This window comes from Hippoglossus stenolepis, chromosome 5 (assembly GCF_022539355.2).
Source record: "Hippoglossus stenolepis isolate QCI-W04-F060 chromosome 5, HSTE1.2, whole genome shotgun sequence".
Lineage (NCBI taxonomy): Eukaryota > Metazoa > Chordata > Actinopteri > Pleuronectiformes > Pleuronectidae > Hippoglossus > Hippoglossus stenolepis.
In genome coordinates, this window is record NC_061487.1 from 26,222,471 (window position 1) to 26,241,829 (window position 19,359).

A 19,359-nucleotide genomic window follows, 5' to 3' on the forward strand; every position below is an offset into this window, starting at 1 on the left:
ACTGGTTTCTGATCACACAAGGTGACGAACTCCAGACGTAACCTTTTCTCTCTTTTCTCTCTGCAGGGCTCCAGAGATTATTTTGGGCCTGCCATTTTGTGAGGCCATTGACATGTGGTCACTGGGCTGTGTGATAGCCGAGCTCTTCTTGGGTTGGCCTCTCTACCCCGGAGCGCTGGAGTATGACCAGGTAACATTCCTCTCACACATACTCACAAAGAAGCACACACATGCACCCCCCTCTGTCTTAAATGCCTTATCCCAACGTTTACCCTCATCTGGACCTTTAAGCCAAGTTTGAATCCTCGTACAGCCCCTTGAAGTTGTGAGGACCGGTGTCACTGTCCCAAAAATATCCTGACTCCGAAAGGTCTATAGGTCAAACTGGTCCTCACAAAAATAGGAGAACACGCTGTCACTCGAAGAGAGGGAGGGAGATTTATCACCTCGCTGAGGGAGAGACGGGGCAGAGGACAAAATAAACAAGAATGGCACTCGGAGAGCGCAGCCCTGCCGCGGCCCAACAGTCCCCTTAAATCTAATTAAGCTGCTCCACATTTCACACACACAGATATCAATCATCTGAGTATTCCTGAATTATTAAATCCAGAAATTATTCCCTGGGAAAAACGGCAAAAGAAAATTATAATGTCTTTGCTATGCCAGTGTCCACAACTCAGTTCATTCAGTATAGTTGAGCCTCTATCCTGATCTCTCTGTTGCTGTATGACTGAGGTCAACAAATCCAGCATGAAATCCACCTAATATTAATCTGGGCAGAGTGAATCAGGAAATTGTTCTTGGCGATGTGTGATTATCTTCCCACAGGGTTGTGTGGGTTGAACTACACGGCTGGGACTCTCGCTGGAGTCCCCCGGCGAGGGAGAGGGAGCATGAGAAAAGGCCCACGACACATTCACAGACCAGTCCAGGATTATTCTCTCGGCTGCTCTGTGAAGGAACAGAATCAAACCCACCATGTTTTTAATTTACGAGTTCAGAAATTTGGTCAAATGAAAAACATAGACATCCTGGTATTGTAACACCATCCTGGAGCCTGTAGGGGAAAGATTGTTTTTGACCTTTTATGGGTTCGGACATTTCTCTCCAAACTTATTTGGCCATCTTTGCCAATTTCAATGTTTGAACTCCCAAAATACACAATACTACCAAACATTCCTGGACATTAAAGTTTTTCACCTCCACCAAGGAGGTTAAGTTTTCGCCCCTTGTGTGATTACACAAAAACTACTCAACGGACTTTCTAGACACTTGGAACATGGGCCAAGGAAGTAACTCGCGTTCTCTAAAATTATGAGAATTTTTTGACATTTTCATCAATTCCCCAGTGAATAATTCATGGATCTTAATGAAAAATATCAGGCATATTTAGACGACTGATATCTATGTTTTTGTGCAGCCTGATTGAATTGAAGGGAACTTTTAGACCTTGGCAGAGGAGGTGCATGCTCTAAATGCCATTCTAGATTAAACCTGTTTGGTGAAGCCTAGTTTAAATCCTCTGCTTGCATTTGTTTTTGGAAGGGTTTTTTGGCAACTTGTCACTTGTGCATCCAGCAGCAGCAAGCAGTTTCAACAATCATCGCTCAGAGATTGTGACGGATAGAGCCTTGCTGAGCAGTGACAGCTCTGTTGTATCAATAGACACACACACACACACTCGCACACTCCCGCGTGCACATTGATCCCCCAAAAGCATGCAGTGCCGTGCCAAGGCTCACTGCAGTTCCACTCTACACAGCAAAATGTATTTATAAACATAAGCCTGATGGTAGACATGTGCGCTCACACACACACACACACACACACACACACACACACACACACACACACACACACACACACACACACACACACACACACACACACACACACACACTGGTGAGCTTTCAGTGCATGCACCATCAGCAGGTTCTGGCCTGTCAATGTGTTTGTTCTGGGCTGTATTCGTGCATGTGCACAGCTCACATGCTGTAAAAACTGTGGTATTTCATTGATCAGAGTTTCTGGAGTATTATTTTGACAGTGGTAATCAAGAGGGGGCAGAGCAGAGCATCCAGTGAATTCCTGGAAAATCCAGCACATAACTGGAAATTATTACAGATGGCTCACTTCAAAAAGAAGATAGGTGTTATAGTTGTTTTAGAACTTGCAAGTCAAACTGCTGGATGGGCCTTAAACCTTGAAATATAAAAACTTGTGTACCTTTACATGTTTTGAAATGTTTTAGTTATAATGTATTTTTGGTTAAAACAACTAAGTCTCCTGTGTGTGTGTTTTTGTGTTTCTTGCTGTTCTGTGGTCCTGTGAAGCTGATTTAATACATGAAGATGGATAGATAAATGTTTTTTTCAACATCTGGATTTCATTCCAACTGTGCATGTGAACATCTGGATTTATTTGTGTGTGTGTGTGTCTTCACTGGTGTGATGCAGCTGCTGTAGTCATGAGATTTACATTACGGGTCGGCCCCCTCAATAAATTGAAGACACGAGACTCTGAGTTAAACTCGTCTCGGGTCAAGCACACGTTTACTCCCAAGAGCTGTGTCTTCGTCCACACCCAGTGAGGACATTTTCCTCAGCAACACATCAGTTAGAAGTTATTTCATCATAAATATTATCTATTACCAGCTGTGACAGTGATGCTGGTATTGTGTTCACCTTTTTGAGTGTGTGTGTGGTAGCAAAATGTGATCTGTAGACATTTAACTCGAACCACGACTGAGCTGATTTTCATACTGAACCCGGTGTTTGTTTATGTGTCTGTGGACAGATTCTGTCACAAGGAGGATCTTTTTTCACAGCAGCCATTTTGACATAAAACTGTCGGTAATCACATTAATGAAGGTTCTGTTGTCTTCATGAACGTGATTGTGTTTATCTACAGTTTCCTGTCAAATGGCTGCTGTGAAAGAGATTTATGAAGACAGATTTAAAGAAGGATGTGTTCCACCCATGATTATGAATATTGGTGTAACAATTAGGTAATGACTAGTGAGTAATTATGTAATAACTACTATGCACTCATGTAATAATTTAATAATAATAATTACTGTGTTGTCAGCCTGTTGAGAGCCTCGGCTGCTGGTGTGATCTCATCCCATGATGGTCTCCAGTTCATTAATCATGTCAGAATCTGCTTATAAATGTGGGTGACCTCTGGTTCCCCGCTCTGTCACTCTGGTGTTTGGCTTCTTCGCTGCCGATGCCTCGAGCCTGTGCAGCGTTACAGCCATGTCAGTTTGGAAGAGCCGTAAAGGTTAAAGTGCAGAAGTTTCAAGTGTTGTGTTAGATAACAGACAACTTAGAGCTGGTGGACAAAATCCAGGTCTCCCACTGATTAACATCAAACATATGTTTACAAGGTGTAGATAATATAATGAGCGAGGCAGGACATGATATATAACTATTTTGGAATATAATGTATATAATATTCAGTTAAGGCAGCTTCATATTCTTGTACACCCTCGTGGTCGGAACTGGCTGAAACCTGAATACACTGATCAGCTTTAAAAACACTTAAATGTACCTTGACACTAACAAGCCGTTGACGTAAACCTTGATGATGTACGTGTCTGGACTGCGTCAGCTGAACTAAAGCCTGTAGATTCAGTAATTGGGTAAAATTAATTGAATTACATCCAAGTCAATGATCTTGTTTTCAGCCAAGTGGTTGTCCTGTGTTTTCTGTCTCCACCTCCTCATTCCTCTGCCATTTCTTCTCATAATAACTGAATTTGTTAATTACTTTTCTTGTTCATCCCCCCCTCCACCTCCACCTCTTCCCCTCTGTTTCCTGTTTCCAGATCCGGTACATCTCTCAGACTCAGGGCCTGCCTGCCGAGCAGCTGCTCAACAAGGGGACCAAGACGTCTCGCTTCTTCTCCAAAGAGTCGGACTCTCCCTACGCCAACTGGAGACTCAAAGTACATGCACACAAATCGCACAAATCACACAAACATGCAGACGCAATGCACACATCCTGCTGCCAACCGCACATCCTAGTGATGGGGACACGCAATGGGTTTTGAACTGAAAAGAGCACACAATCTATTTGTTGCATGGCATTAATGCAGTCAGAAGAAAGCTTCGAGTAGCAGAATGTTCTCGATGGGGAAACAGCTGCGTGAGAATTGCAAAACAGGACAAAGCCTGCACACCCTGAAGAAACCTCGGGGGAGTGTGAAACTGTTTAGACTACCCGCCAAGCTCATTCCAAATGAATAACAAATGGATGTGAGCCCAATATTTCATATCAGACTTCCTCTGTTTATTTGATCTAATAATTTGACCTTTATTCCTTATGAATTTCCACACTCCACCAAAATACTTGAAATTCTCCAACCTAATACCGGTGTTCTTCTTTCAGACGACAGAACAGCACGAGAAAGAGACGGGACTTAAATCCAAAGAGGCCAGGAAGTACATCTTCACCTGCCTGGACGACGTAGCACATGTGAGTACAACCAGAGTGCAATCAAACCACGCTGAACAAATGCAGATTAACGTCCTGCTAATAACGTCCACTGAATATCTTGTATTTAAAATATCAGCTGATCATGTGCTCCTGTGTGGTTCTCATAAGCAGCGTGTTCTCCCCCCCCCTGTGCTTCCATCCATCAGGTGAACCTGGTGCTGAGTCCTGACACCTGTGACATGCAGGCAGACAAGGCGGACCGGAGGGAGTTTGTGTCCCTGCTGAGGAGCATGCTGCTGATAGATGCTGAGAACAGGACTGTTCCCGCCGCTGTTCTCAATCACCCCTTCCTCACTATGACGCATCTGCTGGACTACCCACATAGTAACCAGTAAGGATCCCATAGCTGCGGCGTACACAACACGCGTTGGCCCTGCACTGTCTAGTTTTTCCTTTTCTACAGTAACACACATGTGAAGAGTTACAGAATTAGTAACTACGAGGTGAAACGTGATGCTTGGAGTCACACAAAGCAGCAGTCATAACATTATCAACACCCTCTTTGTGCCTAATGAATGAAAACACTTTCGTTTAGGGCAAAATGTTGTTTTAACAAATCATATAAATTTCCCTCCTCACTCAATGACAACTCCTCTGTCTTCCTCCAGTGTGCAGTCGTCTTTCCGCATCATGGACATGTGCCACAGCGGCCCCACCAATGCAGTGTTTGACGCTCTCAACCAGAACACCATTCATTTCTCCAGACCTCCTGTGGTGCCTGCCGCCTCCTCTGGCCTCCCCCTGGGCTACAGCAACATACCAGTCCACGCTCAGGTCAGATACCGGAGCTGGGAGGGCGTATACTTTACCTCTATTTTAGCCAGTGCCTCAGTAATCTTTTATATCTGTGTTACAAAGACGCCACCGTCAGTTCTGTTTTTAAACTCCTATCAGGGACATTGAGCCTTTCATCCAACATGACTGTGTTAATTAAATTATGCTACTACACATTGTCTCTTGGTGTCACCCCCATTTTTCTCAGAACAGAGATCATAAATAAATACCTATAAATATGTCCAGTCCTTGGTTACACAATGTTTGTGTGAACTGTTTCTATAACGTTGCCCTAACGAGAGAATCTTCAACAACAATCGTGTTTGTGCTCGACTGCCATGTTTGTGCTTTTGTTCATATCTCCTGACTTTTCTCCTTTCCCATTTATTTCTCTTTTCTGCCTCCAACCTCATCTCGTCCGGTCACTGGCTCCCTCTGCTCTTTTCTGATCTAATCCAGGCGTTAACCCAGTCGGGTCCCTCAGTGTTGCATCCAGGGATCGCCCTGACAACTGGGAACGGTCAGTTTGGATGCGGCGACTCGTTCCCACCTGCCCTTCTCCTGTGTCCTCCCCCCATGCAAGGTATTCAGCCCGCGCCAAAGATTTCACATTTTTAATCACTATGGTTATTGTAGCTTCACCAAAGATGCATTTGAATTTCACCTTAGCCCTTTTTCTGCTGTATGAATAACATATTGGTTGTTTTATGCTTTTCTTTTAAAGGTAACCTTAATCAACCAGGGTATTCTGTTCCCATGGTAACTCAGGCCCCTCCCATACAAACCCTACCAGTGAGGCCTGGTGTTATAGCTCAGGTAAGACAAATAGGAATTGATATGTAGTCACTGTGGTACTTTGAAGTAAACAATTAATCCAGGGTTTCTGTGTGTTTTGTTATGTACTAGGTCTTACATATGTTGATGTAGGTCTCAGTTTTGTTTATGTTAATGTAATTCTACTTCTTTCTCAGTTTAAAATGTGTTTTTTGATTTGGCGGCATGTGTACTTTGTAATGTCTCTGTGTGTTGAAGTTCTTTCTTAATGTACAGATACTAAAACTTCAGATAATAACTTGTTTGTTTCAGTATATGGTTGTTGGTTTTGTTTTGCTGATGTGGAAACTATATAATAAGAAATTTAATACTAGAAAACAAACTTGAAACAAGACAAACGGTGAATTGAAAGTCTACCAACAACCCACTGTCTCTGTCTCCAGGTTTATTCTCTATTAGGCTACTTTATCTTTATCTGATTTCCCTCCCCTGTCCCTGTAGCAGGCCTGGTCCAGCCGGGGGCAGCAGCTCCTTGTCCCAGCAGCCTGGCAGCAGATGACTCCCGTGGGTCCTCCTCCCTCTCACCCGCCTCCACCACCTCCATCCTCCTTAACCAACGACCCCACAGCCGGCCATCAGAGGATCAGCGACTGGGGGTGAGTCACCAAACTCAGCCAATGCAAATGTCAAGTCTGGGCAATTCTTTATTTATACATTTGAATGGAGAATGAAATGTTTTTGTTGCATTCAAAACGGTGACCACGAGGGAGCCTGGGGTAAAATGGGCCCCGAGTCAATGCTGTTGTAATGTTTATTTATTTTTTAACTCAAAGTATAAAAGTGTGTTATTTTTGTCTTGCAGGAAACTACGTCCCCACAACAACCACTACAGTTCACTGATTCAACAGCCTCTCCTGACCAATCAGATGACGGCTCTCTCTGCCCATCAGCCAATCAACATCGGCATAGCTCATGTTGTGTGGCCCCAGCCGGCCAGTAAGAGGAACAGACACAGTCACAACAGGTGAGATTCTGCATCTTAGTCATGTCTTTAAATTTAAACTGCTCTTCCATTTTAATTACAGCTAACATGAAAACTGTTGTGTTAATAGGAACCTGTCCCACCCCAGTAACATCCACATGGCAGCGTGTCGGACCTCCAAGATAGCTGATGTTGTTGGACACGCGGTGTCAGGGAGAGGGCAGCCTCAGAGAGCGCCGCCGCTGGTGGAGACCAGGAAAGTGGAGGTTCAAAACACCTATGAGGAGGAAGAGGATGCCGAGGAGGAAGTGAGCTGCTTCAGAGAGGTGGTGCCGAATGGTAACAGACAGCTGGACCTGTCCAGTCAACAACAGAGAGATGTGGCAGTGCTGATGGGCGACACGCCGAGTCCTGCGCACAGCGTGGTCAGCATTCGCAGTGAGCTGACTGACGGAGAGGAGGAGGACGAAGACCCACAGAGGTGCCTGAGAGGGTGAGTAACATCAAAGATGATGTATGTTGATTATAATCAGTAGCTGTTAGTTTTCAGTAGCTGGATGAGCCTTTGTAACAGGAAGTGTCTGCTGCAATCAAGTACTCATGTTACTACTCAAGTACTTTGTTTGTTATTCACATCTGCCCTGAGGAATCTGATCACACAGGGACAGCTCTAAGTTTGTCCTTTCACACCTGAAAATATAACTCGTACAAAGAAATATAAATTAAAAATAAATATAATTATGTTGGTGTGAGAGACACAAGCTAGAGCTGTGTGATTCTGTTAGAATTAAACAAGATTTTACACATTTGAAAGGAGAGCAAAAGGAAGCCTACATCTGTCTGTCAGTGTCGGTGGCCACAAGTAAATCAATGCATGTGAAACATTGAAGTGTAAAAATAGTTTGGTTCATTGTGAAACTGCATCAGGGCAGAGGACATCAGCCGAGTGGGCGGTTCCTCACATGTGACGCAGGACACGATAACGTTCAGACAGACCACTTCCGGGATAGTGGTCAGAGTGATCGTATCTCAAATGTGTCTCTGAGCTGTGCACTAGTGATCGGATCACTCAGACCGGATGTGAATAACAGGTTTGAACACGTGGCCTTCGAAACACTAACCTGCTCTTCTCTGTCCCTAGGTGCAAAGAGGAGTGTGCGTGTGAGGCATGCAGAAACACCAGTGTGTCCATGGAGAGGGTGTGTTCCCTGAGCAGCCCTGACAGCAGCCTGAGCACCAACTCCTACAACTCCAACAACTCCAACTCTCTTCACTCCAGCCCCTCTGTCTCTCCCTGCAAGAGACCCAACAGGTTTGTGGACGTGTGTCCTCGTGTCCAAATAAAGATTCTTAAACTCCAGTTCAACTCCAGCTCATTGTTTGTTTTCCTTCTGTACTCAGCATGTCTGAGGACGACGGCCATGAGAGTGGCTGTGACACAGTGGAAGGTTCCCCCACGTCCGACACATCCATCTCCCCACGTGGCAACAGCCACTACCGTTACCTCGATAATGGCAACCACACCAACCGCCCGCCTTTGACTTCCATGGTAGCACCACTGCCTGCCCCTGCAGTGCAGGGCAGGAGTCCCCACGGTGTCCGGACAATGGTGGTTCCACCAATGAGAGTGCAGAACAACAACAGTCATGGAACAGAGCAGCGTGTCCTGAGAACGGGTTAGTGGAAATATATATATTTTAACAAATGTTTGTGCTTATACATGTTCACTCATAAGCTTTTATTTATACTATGGAGCAGACAACATTTGAGGAGTGTGTTGTATTTGTATACTAACACCAAGAGAATTTATTTTCCACAAATGTGCCTCTTCTTGCTACTTGTCCTGTGGTCACCTCTGCTTTGGTGGTGTCTGCTTTGCAGGTCATAGGGAAGCAGTAGGGCCTTACTGCCCCCTAGTGGGTGATAGAGGCTGTAACAGGTGATCATGAGACATAAGCAGAGAACTGGCCTCTGCAGTTTAATTCCTCAGAGATGCATCCACAGCAGGGAACGCTCACGTTTCCTGTGATTATTCTTTCACGGCTTTCCCTCCACCAAAGCCGCAAGGAAAATTTCCAAAGAAGAAAGTGAAAAATCTCTGGACAGCAGAGCGGCTGTGTTCATTCCTCATAACTTTATTGAGTTATATGTTAACTATAAAAAGTGTCTATTAAATTTTAAATCTCTCCCCTTCTGGTAAAACCTCAGTGGGTTTTTGAATTTGGATATTGTACAAAACAAAGTAAAATGATGGCAGCTCTTCTCGTCTGTGCAGCCATGTTGGCTGATGAAGGATTTTGAGCAGTCATAGAAATCATCCAGTGTTTATTCTTGTTATTTCATTGACCTTAACCCTTGAAAGAAGATATTAACAGCTGTTTAAATATTTAAACTGTTACTCTGACCACACCAAGTTATGCCTGTACCAACGATCTGGATTATTTTTACATTAGAGGAAGCAGGGGAAGGTTTTCTTCAACAACAGGATAGTAACCATGAGGTGTCTAGTGGTTGGGGTGGGGGGGGAAAGGTGGATGCATTTCATTTGGTATTAGATCAGAGGCCATGTTTTCTCCACCGGTTCTTGCCACACAGCAAAAGTTGTCCTCAGGCACTGACCTGAGATCAGTTTCACTTTATCTGGACTCCCCAGACTTTAATTTGTTATTGATGGTCTTGTGAATTTCAAACTGACTCAGATCAGAGTCCAAGGATCAACTTTGCTCCTCAGGCGTCTGTTTTGAGTGCCAACAAACTCTCTGTCCTTCTTCTTCCTCAACTTTATGGATGTTATTGTCTGGTTTTATGGTGCAGAGTTTTATAGGAGATTCACAACTGTTGAGACGTGACCGACAGGTTTGATCTTTTAATGACAGCAGTTACACTGTGGCCATAAAAAGCTGAATCAACATTCGTCTGAGACGTCATTTAAAGTCCACACAGACTGTTACCCAGACGGTGTGGCACGGTTCAGTAGTAGAAAGTGGTGCTGCACTGTTCTGTGGCCAGCGTGTAGTCGATTATTCTCATTAATGGTTGAAACCAAGCTGCACCTCAACATGTAAAACCTGTGTTTGTTAGGTTTTTACCTCTTTAACCTTTTAAATGTTATGGAAATATCCAAATGTATAAGCTCTGACATCATACCTGAAATTCTCCACTGCGCATTGCACAGTCTCCTCAGAAGTTTTCATTTCAGCCACATTTACACCTTCATGTTATGCATAGTATCATAGTAATGATACGAAGCATCAGGACTGAATAAGTAAACAATAGAAACACAAGGAAACATTGCAATAATATATTAAATGTGAACAAGTTGCACATATAAGATATTGAAATAATAAAACTTGATAATAAAAAAGGATCTGAATTCTGTCTGAAGTCACTTTGCCTGTTTGTTTCTCTCTGGTGTGTTCTTGTTTGTTGTTTGAAGTCGTTGCTGCTCCGCTGCCTCTGTACCTGACTCACTTCTGTCTTCTCTCTGTTCCAGTCTCAGAGTCCTGGTCCCGGTCCAAAGGGCGCTGCAGGCTCATAGGACAACAGAACAGTCCCTCTTCTGCCCCCCTCCTCCCATCCGGCCCCCTCCTGTGCAGGCAGCAAAAGGCCGCAGGGCAGCACCTGCCCCCTCTGGCCTTTGGACAGGTTTGTTTATTTCCCTTCCTCTGGTTTAATATTCTGTATCGGGGACTGGGCAGGAGCTGAAGCCTCAAATATCTATCGGGGAATTTTAATGGGACGAGCTTTGCTACCGAGCTCCAGGACATTTTCGTTTGAGTAACGGGCTTAAAGTTGAATAACAGAAAGATGAAACTGGTCTCTCAAATAAATCCGCAGATATATTTTAGATTTGAAAATAATTGGGGGCTGTGTTGGTTTACGAATTGATATTTTAATGAGCTTATACAACCAACCTTTGGTTACGTAAAGATAAATGAAGCCAGGTGTGCGAACCAGATGTTTTATAATGCAAACTCCATTCTAGCTCTCAGGCCCCGACACACTGAGGACTTTGATACGACTCAAGCTAGTAGTAGCTGGTTGGTTTAGCATAAAGACTAGAAGCGGGGGGGGATTCTTCAATACAGCATAATGCTCATTCAGTAAATTATGATCCCATTTAAAGTCAAATAGATGATAAATCACTTTATGGGTCTTTGAGCTCTGTCAGGCTCCTCCCCCTGCTCCTCCAAATATGGTCACATCTGGTTTTGAACTCGAGGCTTCAAAATGGCAGCTCACGAAACAAAATGTCTCTGTGTCTTCCAGGTGCAGCCGTACGGTTCAAACCACAGCAGCAAAGAGTGGAACGGCAACTATGGGCCGCTGCGACCTCATGCCTACATTCCCCCCACTGTGCACACACACACCTTCACTCACCTGCCGCACAGCAGCCCCACGCACACCTCAGCCGGCCAACACACCCACACCCACACCCAGGGCCTGGCCACACACACCCTGCTGTCCTACGGTCCCGGGGGCCCCCTCACCACCGCCCACCACCCCCATCCCATCCTGCCCTCTCGTCCTCCTCCCCCTCTCCTCCAGCACAGCTATGGTCTCTCCCACCCACAAGGAGGCACTATAGTTCACCAGGTAACCCTGGGCATCAGCGCCCACCCCCACCACCATGGACATCCCGCACACAGGCTCCTGCCCTCCCCGACCATCCACCCGCACCACCAGCCCAGCTACGCCCACCTCCCCCACCAGTTCAAGCCTCCCTTCCCCCCTCCACCGCCTCCTCCTCACCCATACATGGCCTCGCCAGCTGCCTACACCGGCTTCCCTCTGAGCCCCACCAAGCTCAGCCACCACCCACAGTTCTCCTATATCTGAGGTCCAGGGCGGGGCCGCAGCAGTTCCCCCTGGGGAGGAGGGGCAACACAAAATGGGGTGGGGCTGCGACCTGGGCAGGTAGAGCGAGTAGCAGAGCACAAAACGGACACTTTTGATGACGAAGACGAGGAAGACGAGAATATGGTTAAGAAGAGGAGGATGGAAAATTGTGTATTTCAAGGGATTTGGAGAGAAAAGATGTTTTCTGGAGTTTTCTGAAGCCTCCTTCACGTGGAGGTTCACGTCACAAGTCAAAGACGACATCGGATCTGATGGACTTCCTTGCGAAATCAGCGGATTTCAGCCAATCGGAGGAAACAGATTAAAACTGCAAAGCTTTATAAGAGAACGTTACACACGTGAAACGATTCACACGTGATGATGATGATAAGGATTTGTTCATTAAGAATGTCCTTTGCACATTACCTCCTGTCTTTGAGTGTCGAGTTGTGTTGTGATCTAATTAGAGGCTGGAATTCATTTGTTGTCGTCGTGGGTGTGGGATCGCTCAGCCTCCCCCTTCCCTTTTATCTTTGTTGCCTTGTAGCACGTGCTCGCCGGTCAGATCTGTTCGTCAAGCCATCCCAGTCTGTATTAACCAGGACCCAACGCTCCTGTCTCTGTTTCAGGCAGACTTTGCTGCTGCCGCCTCCTAGTGCCTTAAAACCAGAGTCTACGACGTTACTTCAGGAGCATATATAGATTGTACATTTAAATGGGCTTGCAGCACTTGACCTTCAGACTCTGATCACATCGGGCTTATCGGACGAACACGAGGATAACGCTTGTGGTTGTTTTTTTTTTTAAATATTGGACTTCAGTTTTGCTTTCTAACTCAGAGTATGGATTTACTTTAGCTAGAGGCTGCACATTTAGGGCTTTGACTGAATGAGCTTTTTAATGTACATAGAGAGTGATTTGATATTTTGATAATCGATTTCTATTCACTATAGTACTTAATTCATAACAGTATTGTCACTGTTTACTGTAACTGCAATACAATCTAGATAGCCTCTGGGTTGCTGTGTTTTTATTATATTTTGCATTTAGGTTATACTTGCAGTAATGCATCCTATGTTTTAGAGTGTTTTTTTTGGGAGTGGCATAGACTTAAGAGAATTAAGTTTTTATCTTTTTAAATGCTTGTCAGTGTTTGAAATAATCAGCTTACAGTGTCATTGCTGGGCTATTGAGTGTTAGAGGTGTATTGGTAATTGTTTAAAATATTTGTGTGAGATGAATTTTGTCCATGTATTGAAGCCTGTTGTCAGTTTTGATACATTCCTTCAGGGTGGATGCATAGCCTTGATTTTTGTGTGTTTGTGTGTGTGAGTGAGTGTGTGTGTGTTTTGATTTCTCGTGTGTAGTGGAGCTGCGTCTTTACCTGTCGTCATATCAACTGGTATTTTACTCCAATCAGCACCAAAGACTGTTCATGAATCATTTCTGAAGCATGGTCGATACGATTTCTCCCTTTCACCTCCAGCGTACTGTTGCAGTTATCAACATCGGATTATATATTGTGAGATCTCTATTTTAAGAAAAAACCAATGAGGTTGAGGTTTTATTTTTCTGAGCTATGTTTGGCTAATTGTATTTGGAATGTATAGTTATAGTTAATAAGCTGCTATGTACTGATTATCCGCCACTTTCGTAGCTGTGAATTTAGAGGACTAATCTCATTCTAGCCTGCAACTCTCTCTTCTGTATCGTAGTTCACGCGACTATATGCGATAGAAGTGGGTTTTATTTTTGATCCTAGAGTATATTGAATGCTATTCCTATATGCTAGTGCCTCTGTATATTGGCTTTGTTGTTTTGAAGTGATTGTAAACTGCTGTAATGGAAGTTATGAGTTTTCTTCTTTTTTTTTTATTCTGTTGCTTTTTGGTGTGTGTGTGTGTGTGTGTGTGTGTGTGTTAATGTGTTTTTTGTGTGTGTGTATTTAGTATCAGTATTTCAAACGTAGGCTGGGTTCACTCTTTGATTCTGTAACCGGTGTGTCGTTGACGTATTATTGTGTTTCACGTTTTATTTTTCCTCTGATGACACAGCTTTTGTTTCTCCGTTATCGGACTGTGTTCGCGACTCTTCGTACTGTACGACTTAGTGCCTTCCTTCAAACAAGCGGCTGACGAGGCGACGTCTCGCGTGGACATCAAAGCGGTTTCTGAAATTCGTTGACTCAATTCCTCCTGAAGGGGGAATCAGCTCCTGTTCTCACATCTAAAAAAAAAAAACCCAAAGTTGTGTGTTTGACTATGACGAGGACGGAAAACAAACAGAATCCTAAGAAAGTCAGGGATTGTGTTACTGTGCTCGCCACCGACACCGTGCAGTGCTAAGAAACCTGGGGCCTGAATATACACAAGTACAGAGCTTTACTCTCACACCGTGAATGTATTTGTGGACGTCAACACATCTGCTTTTGGTTCCGCGGATGAGTTGTTGCATTTCTAATGGCTACACAGCATTTCTCTCTCATTCTGTGACGGGGGGGGATGTTGATAGTTGGAGTTTGCAGCTAGATGTCGCCATGTGTTTCCGTCAGGGCTTCTTTCAAAATGCTTTATCAATCATACTCAAAGTGTTGATCCAAAGCTGTCATCTACTCATTGTACTACCTTGTAATTGTTTGGCTATATGGCTTATTAAGTAATGGGTTTATTTTGTGTACTCGTCTAAATATTCTACCGTGTTGACGATCCTTAAACAAGAGGATGTGCTCTGTTCAGCTTGGAGTGCAGTCTATTATTATTATAACTGATTGGTGCGTGCGTGTGTGTGTGTGTGTGTGTGTGTCTGTGTGTCACACAATCGTGATCTGTACTTAAAGTGCTGTGCAGCCTCGCTCCTCGATATTCTCTCCGTCAGCTTGCCGCCTGTGATGAGATGTGCCCACCTCAGCGATGCACCGTAATTCCCCCCCCACCCCCACACCACTCTGGGTTGATTGTTTCTGACGGATAATCCCGTCTCACTGCAGCTTTAACCCGACGGCGTCAAAGTCACCAGAGGGTCACACACCCACGTTCAAATATTCAAACAAGCACCCGGAGCCTTAGATGACAGAGCAGGGACTCTTCAGATACTAAAACTAACCCTGAAACATGGGGGGGGGGATTCTGCGTTATTTAGTCATTAAAAACAGAAAATCCCTCTTTGAAAGTAGAACGTACCTCCGCCGAGACACAACAGTCGATTTTAAATTCTATCGAGCTGCACACACTCAGAAGCTGCGTCTCGACTGCAGGAACTTTGACCCTGGAACGAGGAACTTTTACTGGAACTATTTGCTCCTGGGTCCAGAATCTAAATCAATTCTTTCTGACCCATAACAAGTGATAGATATCAGTAGCATAGATTTGACCTCATGTAGGGGACTGATTAATCCCTGGAAGATTGATGACTGTTAACAATGCTCGATACGATACACACCAAAGTTTAATGGATTCTTTCTTGGCTTAGTGGAAATTCGTTGGGTAGTTTTTGTGTAATCTTGTTCACAAAGAAACAAACAGAGGTAAAAAAACAAGAATTCAATGCTCTCTATTTTGGCCTCGAGGGTTTTGGTCCCTGTTCTGCTTTGATCGGGCCCCCTATAAACACTCATCTCATTTGGGTCCAGGGCGGAAAACAAACAGTGTGAAATTCGACTCCTAAGACGTTTTTAGGTAGATTTTTGTACCACAGCTATAATTGTGTTGACATTTATTGTATTTAGACACAAATATGTAGACTTGATTTGCTAAATTGAAACTGTTACTGTTCTAAATATGTGTAGGTTTGTGTGGCTTTATGAGTTAATTTGTGTTCCTTTGATTTGTTGTTCTTTTCCTTTTTAATGCTACACTAGTTTGACATGTAGCAACTGCACTGTGCAATATAAAACAATACGAGGACTGGGAAAATGATTATTTGGATGTAATAACGTGTCTTACCAGTTTGCAGTCGTTTTTCTCCCCCCCCCCTCTAGTTCTCAGTGAGTTCAATGTGACCAAGCCTTATGTACTTTGTCACAAAAAGCGGGTCCTTCTTGGTGACTCTTATTGGTGAGTGTCAAATTATGAATTGATGGTTGTACTATGTCAAGATTCACTTTGAATTAAAAAAATATCTTTTGCTTCACTCGCTGTTTGTCCTCTTTGTGTTTGGATTTACAGTAATTTTAAGTTTTTTACGCTCTATTCGCATCCAATTGTACATTTAAAGATGGAAAAATACAAAGACACAAATACTAAGTACAATATACTCAACAGTCTAAGTTTTTTAGATAAAGATAATACATTCATCACATCTGTACCATCGGCAAACATTCGTGTTGGTCTTACACGTTTCTCTCTTTTTGTAATTTGAAATTTGTGCAAACGAGCCGTTAATAACTTCTCCCATAATCCTCCCTGTGTGCGGCTTTGAGCTAATTAAATACATTTAGACGACATAACGCTGTGTTTACAGTTGATGGGTCCTGCAGGCTGATTTCACAATTATGTCTTTTACACTAAATTGGGCACAATGGGAACAGGTCTAATGATGTTTTTTTTCCCAGTGGTGGCTGTCAGTGCCCTCAGCTGCCACCAGGGGTCGCCTGCCTCCTGCAGATCTGCCATTAACACATGTTCCAGCAGCAGGATCTGTGGTTGTCTGGATTTTTTAATGAAGCAGAAGCTTCACATTTTAAAATTAAGAGAAAACAAAGACACATGTGAGTGTTGTTGTCTCACATCTGTGTTTTTAGAGGTTAGACAGAGAGGGATCAGTCATTTTATAACAAATATAACAAATGGCTTCTACCTGCTACAACTAAAGTTAGACACAAGACAGGAAGTTGGACAGTTTGGCCTTAAAAACTAAACCTATGGATTTTACTGAACAAAAAAAAATGCATTAGAACCCAAAGTGTACCACTAATACAAATAATATAGTAATAATAAGTCCTTTCATTGATATCGTGTTTTTAACAATTCTTGATTAGAATGACCAATGACAGAAACCCCAAAATGTATTTAATGTATACATTGATGTGTTTGTTTGGTCAATGTCCCATCCACTAACATGGAAGAAGCAGGTTTTATGACGTGAACGTGGTTCCGGAGGAGGATAACAACCGGCTCTTAGGCTACAAACCCGGTGTAAATGAATGTCATGGCTTACGGACACTTGGGCGACACCACAGGAGCCGTATTGAGGCACGTTATGGTTTTTTTCACGTAGTTTTTATTACGTTTGAAGACATGATCCCCATTTACTTCAATTGCATTGACTCCTCAGACTCATAGTGTCGAGTAGACGATGAGTGAAGTTTCATTATTTGGGTGAACTCTCCCTTTAGCAGCAGAAACCCGAGGCTCTTATTGTGAAGGCGCCTCCTTCGTGTTCCTGCTGCTTGCTGCGGGTTGACGCACAGATGGAGCGCGCGCTGCGGACTCAGTAGAACATCACACGCACGGAGACGCATCAGGGAGAATTCAAGAGAATCCGCGAGTTTCCTCCTCGACCCTCGCAGCCTCCGACAGGCCCATGGAGAGCGGGGCCCCGCTTGTCCGCACCGGGGGCGCGTTGATCGGATGCCTGTGGCCACAGCTGCGCCGTTAGGTGTTTTCCATTCTGGATTAATTGGTTGACCGATGGCTCCCAAACATGCGCTCCTCTGCCCCGGGGTCGCAGGGGTAACTGGGGAAGGAGACCCCCGCTCCTCCTCCTCCTCCTCCTCCTCCTCATGGATCCTGGATGCGGGGATGCTGGCCGTCCGCACGCCGAGGACCGCGCACCGGAGCCGGGCGCTGGGTGGGATGACGGCCCGGTGGTTTGTGGCGGGCGGCGCGGTGCTGATGCTGATGATGCAGAGCTGCTTGGCCGCTGACGGTAAGACGAAGCTGCTGCCTGTCTCCAGCCTGTGATGGTGGCCCCTTCATTCTGTGTATCTGCTCAGATCACAACCAGGAGGAGCAGCAGCTGGATGTGTCTCCTCATTAATGCAGATGTTTATTAGTGTGGGGCAGATGTGCATTCATCACACTTCTAGATGTGTGGTCATTTCTATGCGTCTGGAGCTGCTGTGCTGATTTGAGGGCTTTGCTTTTATTCTTATATCCTGTTAAAGGTTAATTAATCACCTTTAATTTGTCTGAGTAGATATTAAATATGTTTATGTTCGTGTGTAAAACCATCGGTGTTGGCGCGCGCAGGCCCTGATGGATGTCACGTCTCCAAACACGCAGCCAGGGCGCACGGTGGACCGCAGCGCTGCGCTACGACGCACCGCACCGCACCGCACCGCACCGCAACACTCACCCACCGCGGCAGCTCCTCTGCATTAAAGAGGAAACTTTTCATTTATTCAGAGCTGAGGCTCGAGGTCATCAAACTTCCAACACGATCCACAGGAGACGTGTTCATCGTCAGCATCACAGATAAATAATGAACGAGCCTCAGGAGCCAAACTGAGAAAACACGAAAACAGCAGCAAAGGTTCGAGTCTCGTTGTCTCGAGTTTCTTTAACAGAAGAAAGAATCATAATTTAGATTCAGTTCATCACCTGATGTTCAGACCGTTTACAGCTGATTTTACTAATGTTTCCATATTTTTCTTGAAGAGACAGGTTTTAACAAGGGAACATATTCAGGTTATATGTATAGTTATTGTATTTAATGTGTTTTTGAGCCCTGAAGGTTCCTGACTGGACCTTTTTCTGCAGCGTGAACCTCGACTCTGGTTCTGTTTGTCATTTAGAATTGATCCAACCTTGGACGAGGCCTTGGCTTCACATTGACAAGTTTGTATTGATCATATTTTTTGGATGATTTCTTGAGAACAAGTTATGATCAAGTATAAATCCATGTGAAAACATTTGCACTGAAAGTGTTAAAATGTGACCAAAAATCACTAAATGACATATAAACACATACAAGTCATCAAGACGTCACATGTTCAAACAGGTCAACAGGTTTCTAGAGTCAATTTAAAGAATTTAACAAAAATAAAAACTATTTAACCTATTTAAATTTATTTGAGACGTTTCTGGATATTCTCCCGTCAGACAGGATGTGGATGGAATTTAAACTTTAGTGCTTGTGACTTTAAAGATGACATCTGATAAAAGATGTCACTTTCAAGGAACAGTGACTCAGTTCTTCTCAGGAGAAGAAAGTTTGATTTATATTTTACATTTCTTATTTAAATCTAATAAACCATGAATATCAAATGTGTCTTTACGTCAGCAGTTACAATACAATGAATGCACAAATGTAAAAAAGACTAAACACAAAAACCAGTGACACTCTTCACCTCAGTTTCATAACAAACATGAAGGTCGACAGGTTGTCGGTCAAATGTTTTGGCTCCAAGGAATCCTTCTTCTTACTTTAATAATTAGAGCTGATAAAATCCACTGAGCTTTTGTAGATATTAAACATTTTTATTTGACAGAATAACAAAGCAGAAAAGATGCATATTTATTTTCTTAATTCAAATTCTATATATTTGGTTG

At 43.9% G+C, this 19,359-nt stretch overlaps 2 protein-coding genes across 6 annotated transcripts in view; both read left to right on the top strand.

The window, feature by feature from the left end:
- LOC118109874 (homeodomain-interacting protein kinase 3-like) overlaps window positions 1-15,997 on the top strand; it is a 29,396-nt gene extending 13,399 nt beyond the window's left edge. For 2 of the 3 annotated variants that reach the window (XM_035157314.2, XM_035157315.2), the window contains exons 5-18: window positions 67-190; window positions 3,830-3,949; window positions 4,393-4,479; window positions 4,647-4,831; window positions 5,109-5,274; window positions 5,734-5,857; window positions 5,999-6,090; window positions 6,550-6,704; window positions 6,911-7,072; window positions 7,161-7,523; window positions 8,172-8,342; window positions 8,432-8,706; window positions 10,524-10,675; window positions 11,300-15,997. In XM_035157314.2, the coding sequence (XP_035013205.2) occupies window positions 67-190; window positions 3,830-3,949; window positions 4,393-4,479; window positions 4,647-4,831; window positions 5,109-5,274; window positions 5,734-5,857; window positions 5,999-6,090; window positions 6,550-6,704; window positions 6,911-7,072; window positions 7,161-7,523; window positions 8,172-8,342; window positions 8,432-8,706; window positions 10,524-10,675; window positions 11,300-11,869 (2,746 nt within the window). In that variant the 3' untranslated portion in view covers window positions 11,870-15,997. The remainder of the gene's footprint in view (window positions 1-66; window positions 191-3,829; window positions 3,950-4,392; window positions 4,480-4,646; window positions 4,832-5,108; window positions 5,275-5,733; window positions 5,858-5,998; window positions 6,091-6,549; window positions 6,705-6,910; window positions 7,073-7,160; window positions 7,524-8,171; window positions 8,343-8,431; window positions 8,707-10,523; window positions 10,676-11,299) is intronic. The other variant, XM_035157316.2, reaches the window with a different exon arrangement.
- Window positions 15,998-17,253: 1,256 nt separating this feature from the next.
- Window positions 17,254-19,359, top strand: part of kiaa1549la (KIAA1549-like a) — an 83,517-nt gene continuing 81,411 nt past the window's right edge. For 2 of the 3 annotated variants that reach the window (XM_035155786.2, XM_035155789.2), the window contains exon 1: window positions 17,254-17,734. In XM_035155786.2, coding sequence (XP_035011677.2) covers window positions 17,497-17,734 — 238 coding nt within the window. In that variant the 5' untranslated portion in view covers window positions 17,254-17,496. The remainder of the gene's footprint in view (window positions 17,735-19,359) is intronic. The other variant, XM_035155788.2, reaches the window with a different exon arrangement.